The 21,947-nt window shown below is 44.5% G+C and overlaps 1 protein-coding gene across 1 annotated transcript in view; it reads right to left on the bottom strand.

Annotated features, from left to right (window-relative positions):
* The window catches only part of LOC124252781 (uncharacterized oxidoreductase MexAM1_META1p0182-like), a 55,943-nt gene extending 34,524 nt beyond the window's left edge, over window positions 1–21,419 (bottom strand). The window contains exons 1-4 of the mRNA XM_046686438.1: window positions 21,399–21,419; window positions 18,325–18,466; window positions 16,364–16,494; window positions 16,026–16,121 (exon numbers count right to left, since the gene is read on the bottom strand). Coding sequence (XP_046542394.1) covers window positions 16,026–16,121; window positions 16,364–16,494; window positions 18,325–18,466; window positions 21,399–21,419 — 390 coding nt within the window. The remainder of the gene's footprint in view (window positions 1–16,025; window positions 16,122–16,363; window positions 16,495–18,324; window positions 18,467–21,398) is intronic.
* Window positions 21,420–21,947: the final 528 nt, after the last annotated feature.

Genomic DNA, 21,947 nt, shown 5'->3' with positions numbered 1-21,947 from the left:
CTCTATACTTACCGGTTACGTGGCGGTGATCTCTCACCGAATCACCGTTAAGTGGTGAGTCACACACGTGGCAATTAGTGCTACAGGCGTGAGCTTCATGCTCTTGTGTTTTGAGTGTGAAGCTCTCACCTGTGGGTAGAGCATTGGGAGTCCCCCCAACAACCCCGCCTGTGGGGGTATCCCCAACAGCGGCAGCCTCAACAGGTTTGACCAAGGCTTCAAAGTCGGCGTATATGGTATAAGGCACAGACATTTGGTTCTTGTGGTTACCGAATTTTAGGATATTGTCACCTTCTTTAGGCATGTCGACTCGTATAGCCGTCTGCCCCACACCTTGGCAATCCTCCCGGTGGGATTCTAATAAATCAGCTCGTGTGAAGCAATGTAGGCACCGTTCGCAGAAGTGGGTCTTTTCTCTGTGTGCTGATTGGTCATACAACAGCCTGCTAAAGTGTTTTATCCATGTGTAGTGGTACTTGTCACCTCGCTGAATCATGAATATATTGATAACGTGAGGGGGGGTTTGGGGTTCCCCCAGTTGGGGTTTCCCCAACGATGGGCTGACTCTGTGCACTATTGTTGTGTTACCTTCATGCCCAAAGACATTTATAGCTAGATTATTCTGTTTTTCTATTTTAGTTATCTGGGATATGGGGGTTGGTTCATCTATACCATCCCAGTTGAGCCCATCGTCTTGGGGATAACTAGAAGGCCTGTTCGAATTAGTGTCAGCTGGAAACAAGGCTGACCTGATAGCTAACCTCAAGCAATCGTCTCCTCTATTCCTGACGTTGACCATGGCATGTTTTTTCCTATAGTAGGGGGGCAAGTCTAGGTATGACCCGCCTCTGAACGGCACGTAGTTAGCTATGTCTAGAAAGACATTATCGATTTTATCTACAACCCACCCGGACCCCAAGTGTGTGTAGCGTTCTAGGTATTCTCGTATCTGCTGAAAACTAGTATAGATTGATGCGTCTATGGTCTCTATATGGGTCACGACCTCTTGTTTACCCCGGAAGTAAGGCTGAACGTACTCAGTGACCCCAGTGGGGGCCCCCCCCCACGCCCCCTGCCTGCTTATCGAGTGACATTTTCACTGTGATTTGAAATTTGATACTTCCTAGACTGTTTAGTTCCTGGTTTATTTTATCAACTATCAGAGGCTTCATATCTATAATATCTATGTTCCTATCAACATGCATGCGCCAGCCTCTTAAATAATTACCTACAGTGCGCTCAGTGCGCACGAACTGTAGGTCAATAGCTCTATTCTGCCGTAATAGTTCTACAAGCTGTGGTTTCCTCATACGGGAATATCCCCCCTAACCCCAAATCACGTGCCTGAACTTTCAGTTGTTTTACAGTGGGAGGTTTGGCTACGGGGGCATGTGATAACAATGCGACTAACCCGGCTCTCCCCAGGTTTGAATAACCCGTGAGCCCAAGCTGTTTTGCTTGAGCTTTTAATTGTTTTACCATGGGAGGGGCTTCTAAACCTAGTAATTTCAACAAGGCTGGCTTCCGCATTCGAGAATACCCGATCACACCTCTCTGTCTTGCGATTTGTTTGAGCTCGCGTATAGTAGTCATAATTGCGTACACACCTAAGACAACCAATGTCTAATTGGCCCACCGTAAGGTAAAAAATCAAGATACACCTTATCGATTATTCCCTCAACCCACCCGGAATATGCGCAGCATAGTAGGGTGTTTTGTATTACTTGCAACGAGTCGTCAACAAGTATATCTATATCCCCATGCACATCTACTCGCCCCCCATCAAAGTAATTCCAAGTGTGCCCAGCCCATGGCACATCAAACCCTACTTTTACCATGATTGTAAACGAGCACCCCTTATATAGTTCACTAATAATCATGGGTTTGAGGACACTAATATCTATACTTTTCCCCACATCCATCTGCCAGCTGCTCAGGCATCCTTCCCTGGGCTCAATTTCCACAAACATAGCTATACGTAGGTGTGTATAATCTCTAATTGGGGCACAGTCAAAGGGAGGTAACTCCTCCAGCCTTACACTGCTATCTTGAGAAGTCGCCTACGTTCTTTTATGTAGGCCTTTTTATTCTCGTAGATGAGATGATGTCTGACTACGTTCGCCCCGTGAGCTTTACATAGCCAGTAGTGCCCTTTAACCCCGATACCACACACAGAACACGCGTAGTTAGGGCTTCCCATGTGGAAACAACAGTACCCCTGAGTCCTGCATTTCCTACCACAGGTCTCGGTCTTCCCCATAAGTATATATTCGCATCGGTATGGAGCAGGTCTCATGTTTAGCATACTTATATGAGTATTTAGTCTAATTGTTTCGCAACCAACGCAGTAGCTGCTATACCCAGCGCTATGAAGGCCAGTTCACGGTCCATTTGCCCCTTGGATTGTGTGTAGTACTGAGCGAGTGTGGGTTTATTGAGTGGTTCCAATCGTTTACCAGTTAGTAAGTAGTATTCTTTTGCTGTCTCGTGGACATCGTGGAATGTTTGAACGGCATGGTTTTCACGCCTGAGTTGTTCGTTAATGTAATCGATCCCCTGGAGGCGTTTTTTAGTGTACTCAGCCTGTGCTGTTTGTAATTTCTCAATAGCGAGATCGTGCCACTTCCTCTCTGCCTGTATTTCAGCCGCGTGTGACTCTCGTAGTTTCGAGAAGAGGAAATTACTCCCGGAAAATGTTAGGGCATTTACTAACGCCCCACCAACCATCATCGCAACCGTAGCCATCCTATGTTTATTTCATAATATTTTCAGGTAGTATCCCTTGTTTTATTAGGATGTCTTTTGTAGCCATCGCCATACCAAGGTTCATTATAAGCATACCCATATCCTGCAGGTTGAAATCTAGCTTGATAGTTGGTTGTTTAAGCACCATTTTGGTCAACCGAGCATACCCTACGGCTAGACTGGCGACCACGGTGGCGTGGTATGCGTCGTTGACGAACGTTTTCCCCTCAGACATTATGTATATGATATAAAATATTAAATTATAACATGATATGTGGGTTGACCTCTAATTGTGGAGGCTCCCCGGAATCCCTGGGATCTCTGTGAGGGTTTCCCTCCCCGGAATCCTTGGGATTCCTGTGTCGTGTATATAACCACGAGATAACCACGGCAGCAGTTACGCCTACAGCCAACAAGAGTCGAGTTGGGTGAGTCAACGTGATAATTTTATGTTGGTTACACCACCGTTTTTTACCGGCAGCTACTCTCTTAGGATTCTTCTGCCTGGTTACTGTAGGGGGTTGGGGTTCCCCCAACCTTGGGTTCACCTCTGGAGGGTTCACCTCCCTGGGGGTTTCCTCTGAAGGGGTCTGGGGTGGGGTCTCCCCCCTGGGGGTTTCCACCAGTTGTGGGGTCTCCTGTGCAGCATCCATCTATACTATTATTATTATTTTTCCTCTCAAATTGACAATGCTTTGCTGTGATAATCGCCGCCGTAACCGGGGCTAACAACATACCGTATTTGTGGTACAGCTCGCAGCTAATAGAGCTCAAGGCGTGTTCGATAAAAGGGTCTTTCTCGAGGTCTTCCCACAGTCGGCGTTCCTGGGGAATGGGAAGGAAGTATGACGCAATACCAGTGTATATCTGGGTCATAGCCGATCCTATTGTCTTTGTCATCTCTGCTCCGAGACGGGACTCGTATCTAGCGTACAGCTTATCGATTTCTTCAGCTGACATTTTGTGAATTTTATCTGGAGTGTACTCCCCAAAGTAATGTTTGGCTTTGCCGCCAACAGCCAACGCCACCAGTTTCTCTCGCTTATCATCGTCCACCTGTGGTGATTGGGGTACCAACAATTGTTCGAGCAGTTCATCACACTCCATCTTATAATGTAACAAGTAAGATTTAGTTTTAACTATATAATATACGATATAGGCGAAACACAGAGAAATGAAGGTTAAGTTGCACACGAACACTTCAAATATCATAGCTATAACTAAACACTAAGTATTTATACTAAGCATTGCTAAGCTTTGCTAAGCATTTGCTAAGCATTGCTAAGCTTTGCTAAGCATTTGTTAAGCTTTGCTAAGCTTTGCTAAGCTAAAACACCCTATAGGCTACTGGTTGGTCGGTCTTGAGCACGAGCTTAGCGTGTTTAGTTTCAGCGAGCTGTTTCTTCACCCGTTCCCGTTCTAATTTATTCATCACATCGTTCTCTCTCAAACACTCCTCGAACGAATCCCTGTCCTTGCAGTGAAATAAAGCCACCCACCGCGTCTGCTCCCTGAGGTCTTTCAACACCGAGTTGAACTTCTGCGTTAGCACCCAGACGCTGTGATTTGTGTGCCGACCAGAGAAGGCCAGGTACGATAGCATGTCTCTCTTTTTTGTTATCTCGCGATTAGCGCTGCAGTCGTCCAGTATGAACAGTGTAGACTCCCCTTTAAATTTCTCGTGAAGAGCTTTCAACCAGTCCTGCAGGAGTGTTCCCGGGTCGACTTTGTGTACGTCCGGGTCCGTCATCACCCAAGGTCTTTCCGTGTACGTTTTATTCATGCTCAGAGTAGGGCACATGATAACGATGTTATCAAACACATCCTTGTAGTACCCCTCCAACATATCCAACACGAAAACGGTCTTCCCACAGCCAGTCTGCCCGCACACTATGGCGCAGTGTGGGTCGCGGGGTATATTAATAGATGGCCTGCCGGCAGGCAGTGGCCTACTGCCTTCAGTAGATGGCTTGCCTCCATCAGTAGATGGCTTGCACGAATCTCCCATTGTCCATATTAAGTTGCGCTTCCATAATAACGTACTGATATAATTTCAACTTACCAGCGGGTTGAGCCTTCTTGGTAATCTGGATAGTAATCCCCTCACTGCCATTGTCTATGCGACGACCGCTACCGTGTAGTTTATCATCATCTGTGGATCGCATGTCCAACCACAGCCCGTACTTGGTGGTCACGTATTCACCGATCTGCACGGAGGATAGGTCCAGGTCCTTGGTTATGTAATGTTGTTTGCTCAGTAGCTTTTTTTATCTCATCCCACTGCTGGTATGGTCTCATATCATGACTGAACAGCTGGTTGGGCACGCCCTCTATGGTCACTTCCACCTTTTTAATCTCGGGGTTGAAAAACTTCTCGCTCCGGAACGGCTCGTAATCCTCCACGGGGACGACCAGGATGCCTTTCATCGATCTCGCCAGCACGTTCAGGTTGATATTCCACACAGTGTCGCTCTTATCTCGCACGACTGATCTATGCCTCAGTATGCGATCGTACAGGATGGCCATCTTCTCCGAGTACTGGCTTCGAACCTGCCTGGCCAGCTCTGGGCTAGTGACCATGTCGAACTCCAGAGAGATGTTGTCTATGGCGTAACTGGCCTCATCACCGTTCGGCGTACGCACTACTTTGCTGTAGTCGTTAAATGTGAGCTCGTATTCAAGCCTATCACCCAGCGCGGCCTGGTAAAACGGCGCGTGTCCCGTGAGCAACTCGAAGTCGAGCGGCACGCAGAACCGGTTCCCGTACGCTTGAGCGATGGCCTTTTCACCGTCCGATAGCTTGTCTAGCTGGTCTTGCGTGAAGCCATACCCCATACGCAACCGAGTTGATTTGCTGATACCTTGGTACACGTCATTGACGCGTTCTCCCTCGCTTTTCCAGAGGTCCCCGTAGCAGTGAAACACGTCGCTGTCGTCAATACTCAACACCTCGTTACCGCTGATCTTGATGGTGGTTTTCTTGATAATGGCTCGACCTACGTTCCGCACTAGCTCGCGTTTGTCGTTGGTGGAGGTCAACGTGAGGTTGAACGCCAGTCGAACCGTGCCTGGTACAATAAGGTCATTCTCACCAAGGTTTGGGAATCTAACCAGCAGCGTTTGATTCTGGTCTATCTTGCTGGGATTGTTGGTGATGATCACCGACTGGCGCACGGCTCTGACGCCTAGAGGCTCTCTTGATCTTCTGAAAGGATCTAGTTTTCTACCATACATTGTTATATAAATGAAATATATAAGTTTTAATACTAAATAATGGCTGAAGGCGGTTATGAGTATATCCCTATGGATGATATATGGGATAATAGTGCCCAGGCATTCGAGGATGACACCACATTCTCACAAGGTAACGAACTCGTGAAGCAGGCCGTCACCGGGTTTTACGATGGTTTAAAAGGGGATAAAAATTACGTAGAGCCGTTGGGGCGAGACTATTCCAAGTTTTTTGTTGATGACAATGGCACGCTGCGACTGAGGGCTCGCCCGGAGATCGATCTCATGAATAAGCGCACGAGAGAACCGCTTGCCTTATCAACACTCGGCAGTCGTCATGGGGGTGACTTGATCCGCGATGAACTAGGTTTCATAGACTATGGTGGCGCACGGCCTAAAACCCTTCTGCAAGACATCAGGGACGCCACATCGGATCAAGACATGACTGATAACATTGAAAAGCTGTTGGCCACCTACCATGACAAGCCCTTACCCGGGTTCGAATTTACCGCTCTGGAACTGCGGGGCTGGACATGGCCATGCAAACCATTCGCGGACATCTCGTAAACAACACGGCCAAACTGGACGCGATAGACGACCACATCGCCCATGAAAAGGTCAAACTCGGTGAAACGGAGGATGAGTCTCTGAAAGCCCCCATCGAGGAACGAATACATAATTTGGAAGAGGAAAGGAAGACCCGGCTGGAAACGGCATCCTCCTTCCGAGATCAGCTTCGATCCCAGGTCAGCCGTGTGCGGGAAACCGTCGATCGAGTCCTCTACCAGGACACCACATTAGCTGACAGGATTCGGATCCTGTTCCGGGAGCAAGGCATCACCATCGCCAGCATTCTGACTGCATTGGGCTTCATCATATCAACCCTGGTGGTGTCATTGAGTGGGGGTACCCCCACACCCCCAAGTGGCGGCACACCACCAAGTGGTGGGGGCGTCAAATCCTGGATAAAAAAACTCGGGGAGGCCCTGGCTAAACTGGCTGGTAAGGCTGCCGAAGCCCTACCCGGCATCCTGGGTAGCATCGTCTCGTGGTTGCTGGGCGCTCTGGCTAAAACTGCCACGTGGCTTAGTCAAAACCTGTGGGCAGCCATCGTCGCCGTGGCGGGTTTTGTGTACGTAGCGGTTAAGGAATTTTTAACCAAATAAGTCTCAAAGCTACCCCACCAACCACCAGGGCTGTTTTACGGTCGATGTGCTGCTGATTGGACGCCTGCACACGTTCAGGCTGTGTGTGTGTTGGTTGAACCCTAGGCTCCGGGGGTGGCACCACTATACCCGTTTCACCGGTCGTGGGTGGTGGGACGTGGGGGATGTTGACATCGAGGTTGACGCCCAACTTTTGGTCCGCCGTGGCTATGACTATTTCGTTGTTGTAGCCCACCACTTTTTTTACTCTCAGTTGCATATCGCTCGGAGCCATGTACAGTCCCACGTCGAAGACGTAGTTGACTTTCGACCTGGCATATTCCAACACGTTTTGGTAGCGTTTGATGGCACTCGGGAGATCAACTGGAGCATTGATAGCATCCTCTACGTTGACAACGAACTGTTTCTGAGCGTCGTAAGCAGTCCCCTTACCGAGGATGTTGGAACGCGTTTGCGTCTGCGCACCCAACAGCGCCCACACATACGTTCGAATCGAGTCGTTTAACCTGATTACCCCGGCACTAGTGAACCCTTTCGACGTGTCTAGCATGAACTTTTTCCAGTCATCCGCTGCCCCCTGCTCGAACCTCCAGACTCGGTAATCCTTGCTATTGGCGAAAGCCATGTAACGATCATCCCACTCGTTGGTTGTTAGGTGATGATACGACTTGTATCCCCATTCTTTCAACTTCTCGCTGGCATCCACGAGGTGCATATTGTGAACGATGGGGATACCCAACCCGTGGTTCGGCCCCGGCAAACACCAATCCGTCTTCGGGTTTAGTTCGAATTCGTTGCAAATACGTTCGTAGGCCCGTCTATCGTACTTGTTGTTTACTGCATTCCATGCGTTGTCCTGTGGGACCGGAGCGCTGATTTCTTTAAGGATACGCCTGACCTGGTAGTACACGTGAAACGTGAACACAGACTGACTCAGCGGTCCGCGCCGAGTGTCGGTCAATGTCACACCACACCCCGTTGTAGCGCACCACACGGCGAAGTTGAGTTGATTCTGCCAGAACTGCATCGGGTTGTTGAACCAAGCATGAACTACCTTAGCATTAGTCACCGAAAATTTATACAGGCTGAACACATCTAAAAGCTGGGCGTTGAAATACATCCCATTAGCGACTGCGATCTTCATGTGTGAGAAATCTATGTCCAGTTTAGGGTAAAACACTCCAGGGGAGTAAGACACTCCAGGGGAATACATTATAAAACTATTATGTAATGAGCATATATACTCTAACATGTACATAACACTTCCAGGAATAACCAGCGGCGAGGCCGTTCAGCTGACGCACGCGATCGATAATACGTCGGGTCAACTCGAAGTCGCACTCTGCGATATCACCTACCTACCGCAATGGACTAATATCAACGCCAGCAACAATAAGCTTTTCGTCAGTGGAGCTCGCAGTCAGATAACTGACAGCTACAACAGTGTGTGCTCGCTTAGCGACGAGGTCTTCAAACCCCTGGGAGCCGAACTCAAGATGAACGACTCAAACGGCACAGTGGTGTTAATCAACAACGGAAGAAACTCCTTGAGGCTCGGTAGACCATTGCCGAGGACACTCGGTATGTCACCTGACGATATTAAACCAACAACTACCGTCACAGGTATGAAGTTACCCGACCTAGTACCGTACTGAGAGCTGTACATTCATCTCGGTCAAGTGAGCACAACGTACAACATTCAAGGGGGTCACCCTTCCACTATACTGAGAGCAGTGCCGGTGAAAACGGAGAAATACAAAGACGGTAGAACCGAGTCGTTTTCACCGCGGCAGTATAAGAGGTTGACTCAGGGTAACATACCTGAGCTGATAATATCGGTGTTCGATATAAATCATAATCCCGTGAATATAGGATACCTCAGCTTAACGCTTCACATAAAATGACCAGCGCACAAGGGCCCGGGGTGAAAAAATGCGTCAATGTGGGGATCTCCGACCTCGGGGACACACGCGGTTTCGACGCTCCCAGAGTAGATGGTAAATTGTACGCCTTGCAACTGAAAAACAACATTTACAAACGCGTTGAAGTCCCCTCTGGTGAAGCCCTAGGTGATATAGTAGATACCACAAGAGCGACAGTCAACACTCGGTACACCCTAGTCACCACCGGGGATGATAAATGGATAATATACCCATCGTTCGGGGGCAAACTGTTCGACTTAGATGATGTTGAGAGCACTACCGTCGCCCGAAACAAGCCATGACAAGTGGGTGTTGTTACCCGATAAAGATGACTGGTTTCTCAATATTAGGCTCGGCTCCCCTTACGTGTTCACGGATAACAAAGACAACCACCTAAACAAAGTTGTGAACAACGGAACCCTGCTCGTGGCTTACGTCCCGACTCAGAGACGTAGCGTAGCCATCAGCCCAGTCGCCAGTATGGCAGCCCATATGCTATCAGGTAAACCGGGAATGCAAAACGTGACATTGCAGTTGGTGTCTGAATTCGAAGGCGTGGTCAGGATACTGGAGAGTCTACCGGCGAACTCAACACTGATCATCAAAGTCTACCTAGGGGAACCATCGGGGAATGATGTCGAGATCGTGAAGGGGATCAAACTCGGGTGGGTGAAATGACACCAGTATCACGTTTGCACAGTTTACGTGCGGGCGGGTGTCGACTCCAAAACCAGTCTGCAGGGAGTCACAGTGGTCGTGGAAAACACGATATCACTAACCAAGATATTCCTACCGGACAACATACACTTCATGGGGGTGAAGTGCACCCCTGACCTATTATCAGAAAACCAGTTGGAAACTATATCGTAGTAGTATTATAGCAATGACCACTCATCGCCCCAACACTACGCTTAACGACCTAGGGGACACGGAGGGATTCGATCAGCCTGGTGAGGAAGGTGGCTCATACGTCCTACACTTAAAAGACAACGTGTATAGGCGGGCAGCAATAGCCGATCATCTACCCAAACTCACACTCAGGGACCTAGAGGGATTCGATCAGCCTGGTGTGGAAGATGCCTTGTACGTCCTACAATTAATAGGTGGTGTGTACGTGCTGAGGCTCCTGCCAGACGACTTTATGAGAAGTCTGCACAACCACTTTATGGAGTCCAAATGGTTGCTCAACATAACCCTCACCACACCTTACGTCTCTGTTCGTAATGGTAGGGATATCGCTGAAATTAAGAACAGCGGTATCTTGCTCGGGGGGTTTCAATCCGATGGCCCTAAAAAAATTAGAATTTCCCAAATCCCAAATCACCCTGGTTACATGTTAGATGCACAGTTATAATTTAAGATATACTCTGACCTACCATTTCCTAAGTTTATGCCCCCAGGCTCCACATTAATCATAATACTCTTTTTAAAAAACATCCATGGGGGGTCCTCATGGGACCTTTTATCTGGGGTGCAAATAACCCAAAATTTTATTGGCTATGAAGACCGCCATTGTAGTATCGTTATACGACGGGACTCGGGGCCTGGTGAGGGGTTGCTGCCCCCTTAATATTATCTGACTATGGCTCAGCAAGCCCCTGTGTATTTGATGTAAGGGGCCAAAATTTACCTATTGACCTTTGCACTATTTACCTACCTGGGAACGTAGGCCTTACAAACCTCAAGTACGTTGATCGGCTATTAACTGATACCCAATTAAAAAATATTTTGTCAGATATATTATAGGCACACAGAATGGGGCTGTACCCAGTCGTAGAGGAAGTAGCGAAGACCCTGGAAACCGTAGACGGGTTCCGCTTGAGACAGTTATGAGATGTAAAACGTCAACTAGAACAAGACCGCGACACGCGGAAAGCACTATGTAAGAAGTACCATAGAGCTTTCAATACCGTGGACGGGGCTGATACTGCCCTTATGACAATCAGCATGGGACTAGGGGCGGCAGGTGTTGGGTTGTTAGCTACCATCGTGGCTGCACCTATAGTGCTAGGCATTGAAATAACAGCTGGGGTGGCTTAAGTTTGCATCACGCAGACTGCATCGTAAGGCATTGAAACACGACGAGATCAGGGTTCTGGCCGAAGCAAAGCTGAACACAGTAAGTGAGCGTATTTCCACTGCACTCACTGACAGTAAGATCTCAGAGGAGGAGTTTAGTTCAATCCTCTCTGAACTCACAAAATATAACAAAATGAAACAAGAGATTCGATCCAAGTCTCGTAAGTCTGCTATCAGCGATGATGATAAAAAAAGTACCTAGAACAAGGGGTGAAAAAAGCCCAGCAAGCCTTTATTACAAACACCAAAGAGATCATAGGCGATTCACATTAAACTGTTTCATCGAGGTAAACATGGCATAGCGGCACAATAGTGTCCTAGCGGCACGTTAGACGCAGCCCAGTATTGGATGATGCAATCCCAGGATAGACCCATTAAACCAACACATTTCAACCATGTCCCCGGTCGCTCAGTCGGTTAAGTGGTGTGGCTAGGAGGTGTAACATTGGGCGTTCGTATCCCGCTATCACCCCAAACTTTTTTATAGTAGGGGTAATGGTAGCAAGGGCTAAGGGCCCGACCAAAGCCTTATTTCACAAATAAGGCTTTGCAGAGGCTTTTGTTGAAAGTGATCCAGAACCCCCATTGTATATACTACTTCCGTTAAACTACTGACTGGTATTATGAGCACCGTCAGGGTATTACTGCACACACAGAACCAAGTCACCTCGACTGACTACATCTTCATAAAGTCATCTTCATGGAAAGTATGGGACAAACCAGTATTCCCTCGGAGTGTCCTGTTCTTGTCGATGTAAAACTCGAATGGTTGAATTTTGTTTGGCAATATTTGAGCTATTTCAAAACGGCCTTTGGGTAATAGTATCTGAACCATAGCTCGAACATCCTACAGGAATGGAATCCTAGAAGGGACATTGTCTGCACCCGAATTTCTGTTATTCATGATAAATCTGCATCCAGGTTCCTCTTGCCCATGCTAAATTGGGGTTCATTATCAGTTGAAAACGACATTAATTTTGTCACGTGACTGTTAAACTGAGACAACACACGCGCTCCAGTATTTGTGCTCTGTGCAAACCAGCCGTATATTTATGCCATGCAAGCAGTTGTGTTGCAAGCCAACATAGTTGTCAACATATTCCTGTCTAACGGTGATTTATCGGTGGAAGTTCTGAATCATGAACATCCCTTACCGACTGCGCCTAACGCGGACTGCCTTCATGGAGTTGGTAACTAATCAATATTTGACAATATATTTAAAAAGTTAAAATACTGATGCTCACAATAAGGATGACCAGATGGGGGATACGGCAACTGAAGCTCCCCATCACCAACATCTGCTCCACTGCTTAACCAGAAAAACAAACTTTGAGAAAGTTTTGAGAATACATATTTATTTGTTTAACATAAGTGGGACAATATCTTACAGAATTAAATACATGACATTGTATTCATATTAGTAATTTTAATTTTTCAGAACAATTTCAGAATGTTCCAGTAAATACATAAAATATTTCTTTTCCCATGCATTATATCATCTGTTAATAAAGTCAACTGTCAGATTTCACTGTTATTTGTCTGTTGGGCGAATGTGTTTGGTACACATGAGTATGTTCCTCACACAATCTACTAATGGAGCATCCAAGTAGACCTCAAGCTTCCCTCAACGTTTTCTATCCAAGGGCTGGTGTAGTCATTGTCAACCCACCATCGACCCTGACACTCTCTCCAGTTACAAATGCTGCCTTATCCGAGACTAAGAAGGCCACAATGTGACCCATTTCTTCTGGGATTCCCGCTCGACCAAGTGGCGTCACCTTTCTTATCGCTTCCGCCATCTGAAAAAAAGTGAGTGAATTAAATAGTGAAAGAATGTAGTATTTGTACCATGATCAGAGAGTACTTTAGGCGCTGGTTCTATACGCTTAGGGGTCGTTCATAATTTAGACGGGCGGTGGGGTAGCCTAGTTGTTAAAGCGTTCGCCCGTTACGCCAGAGACCAGGGTTCGATTCACCACATGAGTACAATGTGTAAAGCTCACTTCTGGTGCCCCCCGCCGTGATGTTGCTGGAATACTGCTAAGTTTAGGGCCAGGGAGAGGAGGGGGCGGTGACAACGATTTTTATGGAGAAATATGTACAATGTCTATCTCTCTCTCGCTCACACACGTATACACTCAATCACATGCTTCCTAACAGGATGTGCTGGGTTAGATGTATTTATCTGGGGGGGTACGTCTTTAGTCATGTTACTGGGTACAAAGCCTGGACTGAAACAATGAAAACAGCACAGTGACTACAGCTATCTATATGAACGCGACACTGACAATGAATGTAAAACTGTAAAAGTGAGTGAGTGAGTTTAGTTTTACGCCGCACTCAGCAATATTCTAGCTATATGGCGGCGGTCTGTAAATAATCGAATCTGGATCAGACAATCCAGTGATCAACAGCATGAGCATCGATCTACGCAATTGGGAACCGATGACATGTGTCAACCAAACCAGCGACCCTGACCACCCGATCCCGTTAGTCGCCTCTTACGACAAGTATGGGTTACTGAAGGCTCATTCTAACCCGGACCTTCACAGGTAAAACGGTAAAAGAATACAGTCACGATGTATCAGAATAAACCAACAGAACAGTCGAAAGTATAGGGAATAACAGCAAGAAACGAAGAATAACATATTCATTATCAACCACAAATGTAAAACACACCATTGTCATTGCATAAAACATTCACAAAATAACGTCAAATAACGTCAACTTACTACATAATGACCTTCACCATATATATGTATGAAGATGATATTGTACAGTTGTACGACTTTTGAAATACTCGCCTACAAAGTACATAATATTGATCTGTGACTGACTCCAGAAAGGGTCGGCGTGACTCTGACGCCTCTGAAATATTAATGAAGATCTTTTGAATATTGGACATTCTGAACTGAGTTGAGTAAGACGCCTCCACTAACCGTCCCGCCAGGAGGAATGACAACTAATGAAAACATATGATGTATATTGCTCAGGTTAGTGAATCTCATTTTAAACTGAACTCAAGTGAAAGTTACACCATTCCTCATCTCCCCATAACCTTTCCTCAACAACAATTATTGTTTTCTGGTTGTACTTACTTGATTGAATTGACACGTACTCCATGTCGAGACAGTTCTGTGGAAAGAAATTGTGTTTGTTGTTTATTTGTTGCTTAACTATGCTTTTGACTTCTGTGACGGGGGAGGATAGTCTTGGACAAACTGTTACGCAGATTCTTTATGAATTAAATTAGCATATATAGCATCTATTAAATCTCAGATTCTTACATTGTCAAGTGTTCAAGACAAGTAAGATAAAAGCTTTGGCTTCCATAAGATTGATATGCCTTGAGTGGGTAACATGGTTTACTGATCCTCTAATAAATACTTACCATGAGCAAGGTATCTTGTAAATGTGTCTGTGGCCGCCTTCGACATGATGTAGACACCTCCATTCGGCATCTGAACGGGAAAGAAGATTGAAAATCTGTTCACATATTTGCATGATATATGAAAATATCAGTCTGTTCACTTCATTTTATATAGATGTGAAAAGGATGATATTTATTAAGGGTCTCTGAACTTGAAAAGGAAAGAAACTTCTATTGCCAACACTCTCACTCTTTCCTTACACAGCACTCATGTTGGTCATACACCATCCGCTCGGCTTCGTATGTAAAGAGTGTGACCTATTATAAACCCAAAGGGCTATGGGGTGTTTAAAGTTGTTCATTTTACAGGTTGTGAATTATTCTTATATACATCACACTCACAATCATGGTCGTTCCGCAAGACGACGTATTGACCACGTTTCCTGAAACAAAATTATTTAATCAGCTAATGACTAAAACTAATGACTTTACATCTTCAGGAAGAAAGCAGGAAATATCATGTGTTCATTTTAACATCTTATAGGCAGTCGAAAGGACATACAGCTACTATAATTAGTTCTAGTTCTATATGACATTTGTTAAGGACTGAATCTATTTTACTTACAGCTTCACGACATACAATGATTTCTCTGAAACGAGAAGTTGAACAATTTGTGGTGACAACACCTTTTTCCAGGGCATACAGCAAATTGTCTAGTGGTAATCTGTCTTTGTGTTTAAATCCTGAAGCTGTTTGTTTCAATTTTGTTCAGAATACATTGTTTTCACAAATGAAATCGAGGCATAAATCCACACATGAATCCACAATCATTTAGAAAGTACCTTTTGTTTCAATCAAATGCGGTGCAACTAACTGTGTCAAAAACAAAGGTGCCTCCACGTTGACAGCCATCATTCTGTCGTACTGCTCTTTGGTCGCTGATAGCAGGGGACTCAGGTCTGAGACCCCAGCATTGTTCACCTAAACACAGACATACATGTATGATAGAACTTGTGTCTTTGTATCACGGTGTTAACGCCAACATCTGTAGCGTCTGGGCTGTACATTGTCGGGTAATGTAAAGTGTCTGCAAACCCAGTGATTGATAATATGAGCAACAATCCACGCCCCCAAGGTATTATGACTCGTTATCAACCAATTTACCACTGACTATCAAATCTCTTTAAAACCCATCTGGTGATTTAGCCTAGTGGTTGAAGGGTTTGCTCGGGTTTGCACTGATGACTGGTTCGATTCCCCACGGGTACATTATGTGAAACCCAATTCCGTGTAGCCCATCGCGATATTGCCATACAGTTCAGTCAATAGGGATAAAACTCGAGTACTCCAAAGAACGCATATAGATGTGACTCTGTGGAGTCTCAGTGTGTGACAACTTCTAAATAAACACAGATATACTTAATTTTGACTTTCCAATGTGTCGTGGTGATACAGAATATATGCATACATATGTCCTTCCATCCCGTCTGCGATACCTAAAGTATACTCACCAGTATGTCTGTTTTCCCGAACTTCTTCTTGGTTGCCTCCACGAGAGTCCTTCTGAAAGCATCCTTCGTGACGTCTCCCACGTTTATGAGAACATCCTGAAATAGAAAGGTAATCGTCACCTTAATAATTTCTATTCTATATAACCGTCTTCGATGTGGCAGTGAGGTTAGACATCGAGGGCTTTAGGCACTTATTTTCTAACATGATTGCAAACTGTACCAGTGTATATTTGCGGACCTGTTTCGCTTAATGGACACGACATTGAAAGCCTAATTGCAGCGCCTTGGACTTCTGGGGATGTACTGAATGAGGACTTCCTCCATCGCGCTCTGCTTACCGGAGACCCTGCCTTCTTGCAGTCCTTGACCACGTCCTCCAAATTCTTCTGGTTCCTACCAGTCAGTGACAGTTTGGCCCCTTCTTTTGCAAACGCTACTGCAATCCCTGCACCAATTCCTGAACTGGAACCTGAAAGAGGAGATTAATATTGTGTTGACTCATATCAAACACACAAAGAATTCCTCGTGTATTAATGGCGTAGTATGAAGTAATCCATATACCCATGTGTAAGAGCAGGAGAAACCTTTGGGCTGAATTATGTGCCCTTGGACTGACACTATCATTTGACTGTCAAACTCATCCAGTAAGGATCTGATCATATTTTGATGCGTAAGAAAATGTCACATGTCTGTTTTGACAATCAACTCACGAGGGATTACATTATATTACGTCCTTGTGAATTACAAATCTTTTTTCACAAAGTACTGAACATTTTTTTCTCGGTGAGAAATTGGTGCTATCGGTTGGTTACATAATATATATTCATGTCAACACACAACACCCTAATCTGTTTCACAGTCCCTGAACTACATTATTTCCCCAACTGCCTTGCCTTGCCTTCCCTGCAATGCTTAAGCCTTAAATGAAGCAAGTCTCAAGATTTCTCCAGGTTCTCCCGGCACACTGGGGCTCCTTTTCGATCTGGGTTTATTTATTTATTTATTTTTATATTATTATTACTAATAACGGTACATGGTATTTTACATTTCATCAAGGTAATACAGATAACATGACGCATGTTACAGTTGATGAATTATTGATGCCGTTATTAATAACTTGGATGAAAAAAAGAAGATAAAAAATAAAGAGGATGGGGAAAGAGAGAGGTAAGGGAAGGTGAGAGGTAAGGGAAAGTGAGAGGTAAGGGTGCAGAAGAGAGAAACTCACCATGCTAATCTAAAATGTAGTTGACTTGAAAGAGACATAACCATTTTGTTTTAAAGTCAGAGTGGGTTTATTTGTTGCTATCTAAATTATATATATTCAGGGAATAAGCGTTAGTCTAAACAACACCCCTTTTCACGTGGACAGAAAACGTATGCATCTAGGCAGTTTTACTGAATAATTAGACTGTCTTCAATCTTTAATCGTAAACATGATCTGCAGATAGATCACGCCTCCGAATTCTTTTATACATTTTACGTAACTACACTTAATTTCAATGTATGTAATGACATTAGTTTTTGAACAAAACTCAACGACACACATAACATTTACAGCAATAATAATAAATGCATATTTATAATGCGTCTATTCCACACCCTAAGGCATGCTCAAAGCGCTACAGAATATTTACACAGGAGTATTTACAGTTTAAGTAATATGCTGAGAAAAGGTGGGTTTTACGTCAGGACTTAAAAATGTCAGTTGTGTCAGAGTTCCAAAGCACAGGTGCAGAGTAAGAAAACGATCAGTATCCAGAGGGTTTCAGTTTGTAGGGTGGGATGACATGTAGATTTTGTGTGTTTGAGCGCAAGTTATGTGCGAGAACATAGGGATGTAGAGCTCAGACAAATAGGATGGAGTCAAACCATGGAGGCACTTGTAGTCAGACAGAGGATCTTAAATTCGATTCTGGTCCTAACCGGTAGCCAGTGCAGTTCTTTCAACACGGATGTAATATGGGAACGTTTAGAAGCACCAAAAACATCTGTACCACAACATCAGTACTACAACATCAGTTCCACAACATCACTACCACAACATCACTACCACAACATCACTACCACAACATCGGCAGGTTTTGTTTCCACTTGCTTAGAATCTAGCCCCATAAGTCTGACTGTATGCTGGTGACTTAAGGGTCAGATGGCCAGACTCAGGGATGCGGTTAGTTGAGCCTCCTTGCGCATCTTACAGCCTGGGTCTGCTCACAGGCTTGTTGACATACCAATGGTCGAGGATTCAAACCCATGAAAAACATATCCTTTATACGCATTACACAATAAAATATCTCACCTGTAATGATAGCAACTTTTCCTCTCAGCGCCATTTCAACAGGAGGTGACTGGTCAAGCAAATCTGTTTGTTTGAGGTCCTGTTTGCCGAGGTCCTGTTTGTCGAGGTCCTGTTTGTCGAGGTCCTGTTTGTGTTTCAATACCTGCACGGCGACGAGTAAGGTAACTTTGTAATCAACAGCATGTTATATATAGCAATGTCAACGCATGCGCACAACTGCTTACGCTGGTAGTAAGATACCGTCCCAGATCATGACTCAGCAATTTACGTCCATGCATTTTGACAAGACTTGACCCTGTCACCATTTCTTGTCCCAGTGTGATTTTCCAGGACGGCTAGTATCCATCATCAACTACTTTAAGGTTATGTACAGATGTCACGTGTTGATTGATTAATTATTGAAGACTGTGTTTCTATTACAGCTTAAATTGTTCACAGAGAAAGGATGTATTCTAAATATTGTATTTAAGGACATTGCACCAACCTGTCGTGGCGTCAATGAACGGCCTGTTTGTTTACATTTTTTTTTCTGCCATGGAAAACCTACACCCGACATTCATTTATCCATGGCATATCTACATCCGGCTTTCTGTTGCTCACAGTATATACAAGACCAGAATATTGTATTAAGGATATTATATCAACCTGTCGTGGCTTTGTACATTCATTAACAATGAAAGACCTGTTTGTTTACATTTTGTTTTCTGTCACCCATGGTATATCCGCACCGACTTTCTCATATCTGTGGTGAGTGAGTGAGTTTAGTTTTACGCCGCACTCGGCAATATCCTAGCTATATGGCGGCGGTCTGTAAATAATCGAGTCTGGACCAGACAATCCAGTGATCAACAGCATGAGCATCGATCTGCGCAATTGGGAACCGATGACATGTGTCAACCAAGTCAGCGAAACTGACCACCCGATCCCGTTAGTCGCCTCTTACGACAAGCATAGTCGCTTTTTATGGCAAGCACATGGGTTGCTGATGATCTAGTCTACCCCGGATCTTCACGGGTCCTCATATCTGTGGTATATCTACACCCAGAACATTACATTTGAGCACATGGAGTCACCCTGTCCTAGCTCTGTACATGCGTAATGTACGGACGTGTTTTCACTGTTGCTCGACGTCTGTCCTTAACCCCCCGTTTATTCACATCTTGTATAGTCGAGATAAGAGACGGTGTTCTGTTGACCAGTTCGCCTGGACCTGACATCCTAGTGGTTGATATTATGAGGCATTATTATTCTCGAGTACACTTTATACCCTGAACCAAGACTTAGATCACCCGTTCCGTTTAGTCATCCTCGAGATAAAGCATGGGACCTCTTTTAAACCTGATATCCATGGAATATCTCGACCTGACATTCTGTTCTCCATGGCATATCTACACCCGACATTCTGTCACCCAAGGTATATCTACACCCGACTTTCTGTTATCCATGGTATATCTACACCCGACAGTCTGTTATCCATGGTATATCCACACCCGACTTTCTGTTATCCATGGTATATCTACATCCGACAGTATGTTATCCATGGTACATCTACACCTGACATTCTGTAATCCATGGTATATCTACACCTGACATTCTGTTTTCCATGGTATATCTACACCCGACATTCTGTCACCCACGGTATATCTACACCCGACATTCTGTTATCCATGGTATATCTACACCCGACTTTCTGTTATCCATGGTATATCTACACCCGACAGTCTGTTATCCATGGTATATCTACACCCGGCTTTCTGTCACCGACGGTATATCTACACCCGACTTTCTGTTATCCATGTTATATCTACACCTGACTTTCTGTTATCCATGGTATATCTACACCCGACATTCTGTCACCCAAGGTATATCTACACCCGACTTTCTGTAATCCATGGTATATCTACACCTGACATTCTGTTATCCATGGTATATCTACACCCGACTTTCTGTTATCCATTGTATATCTACACCCGACAGTCTTTTATCCATGGTATATCTACACCCGACATTCTGTTATCCATGTAATATCTACACCTGACATTCTGTTTTCCATGGTATATCTACACCTGACATTCTGTCACCGACGGTATATCTACACCCGACTTTCTGTTATCCATGTTATATCTACACCTGACTTTCTGTTATCCATGGTATATCTACACCCGACAGTCTGTTATCCATGGTATATCTACACCGACTTTCTGTTATCTAGGTATATCTACACCCGACTTTCTGTTATCCATGGTATATCTACATCCGACAGTATGTTATCCATGGTACATCTACACCTGACATTCTGTAATCCATGGTATATCTACACCTGACATTCTGTTTTCCATGGTATATCTACACCCGACATTCTGTCACCCACGGTATATCTACACCCGACATTCTGTTATCCATGGTATATCTACACCCGACTTTCTGTTATCCATGGTATATCTACACCCGACAGTCTGTTATCCATGGTATATCTACACCCGGCTTTCCGTTATCCATGGTATATCTACACCCGACAGTCTGTTATCCATGGTATATCTACACCTGACATTCTGTTTTCCATGGTATATCTACACCCGACTTTCTGTTATCCATGGTATATCTACACCCGACTGTCTGTTATCCATGTTATATCTACACCTGACATTCTGTTCTCCATGGTATATCTACACCTGACATTCTGTTATCCATTGTATATCTGCACCTGATCATAACTTTCTGTTATCCATGGTAAGTCTACACCTTACATTTTGTTATCAATGGTATATCTGCACCTGACATTATGTTATCCATGGTATATCGACACCCGACATTCCGACAAATATTACAATTAAAAACGACTAAACTTCTAGCAATGATATCACTCTATTACCTTGTTCGAGGAATGTGTCCGTCAATATCCACATAAAGGAACGATATGCCATTCATATGCAGCTGACAAAGAAACCTATTCCATGTCACGTGTCTTTTAACAGTCTCATATGCACAAAATGTATATATCGTTGTAACTAATGTCACTGTTTCAGGTTTTTCACATTAGTGTGTAGTCTCAATGGTCATTCAAGATAGCTCACCTGCACACTAACTATTTGCATAATGTCCAATATTCTTTAAAAAAAGTAATTTAGTTAGCCAACAATGAGCAAACAATCAACGTATTGGCGGTTATTCATTTGAATGAAGGACGTTGTTTTTACACATGCACTTTAGGGCAGAATGTGGATGTATTCAGTATACGGAAGTAAATCTCCATACATGAACACTACCTTTTGACCAATCCGCTGTGCAAGTAATTAATCAATCAGCGTGTTATCGGTTAATCCTTTGATCGATCTTTTGTTTTCAACTCAGCTAATAATTCAGCTTCCATGGGCATTCTACATAACATGTAATATATTTATCACATGAGACCTCAATTCATAATGTTGAGTAGTTCCGCCAAACACGAGAAATGCCAAATGGGAACCTTTGTCGGGTAATCAGAATGGTGTTACCACTAATTATGCCTGCTATAAATTCATTGAATGAGCGTCAAGTGATCGATGACAAATACAAGTGTAGGTTTATACCACCAACTTGACATGGGTTTCAGCAAGGGAATAGTAAACGCTGCGTTGCATGCA

The sequence above is a fragment of the Haliotis rubra genome, unplaced genomic scaffold (genome assembly GCF_003918875.1).
Source record: "Haliotis rubra isolate DU_JTF1 unplaced genomic scaffold, ASM391887v1 Scf524, whole genome shotgun sequence".
Lineage (NCBI taxonomy): Eukaryota > Metazoa > Mollusca > Gastropoda > Lepetellida > Haliotidae > Haliotis > Haliotis rubra.
This window is presented reverse-complemented; position numbering and strand designations above follow the sequence as displayed.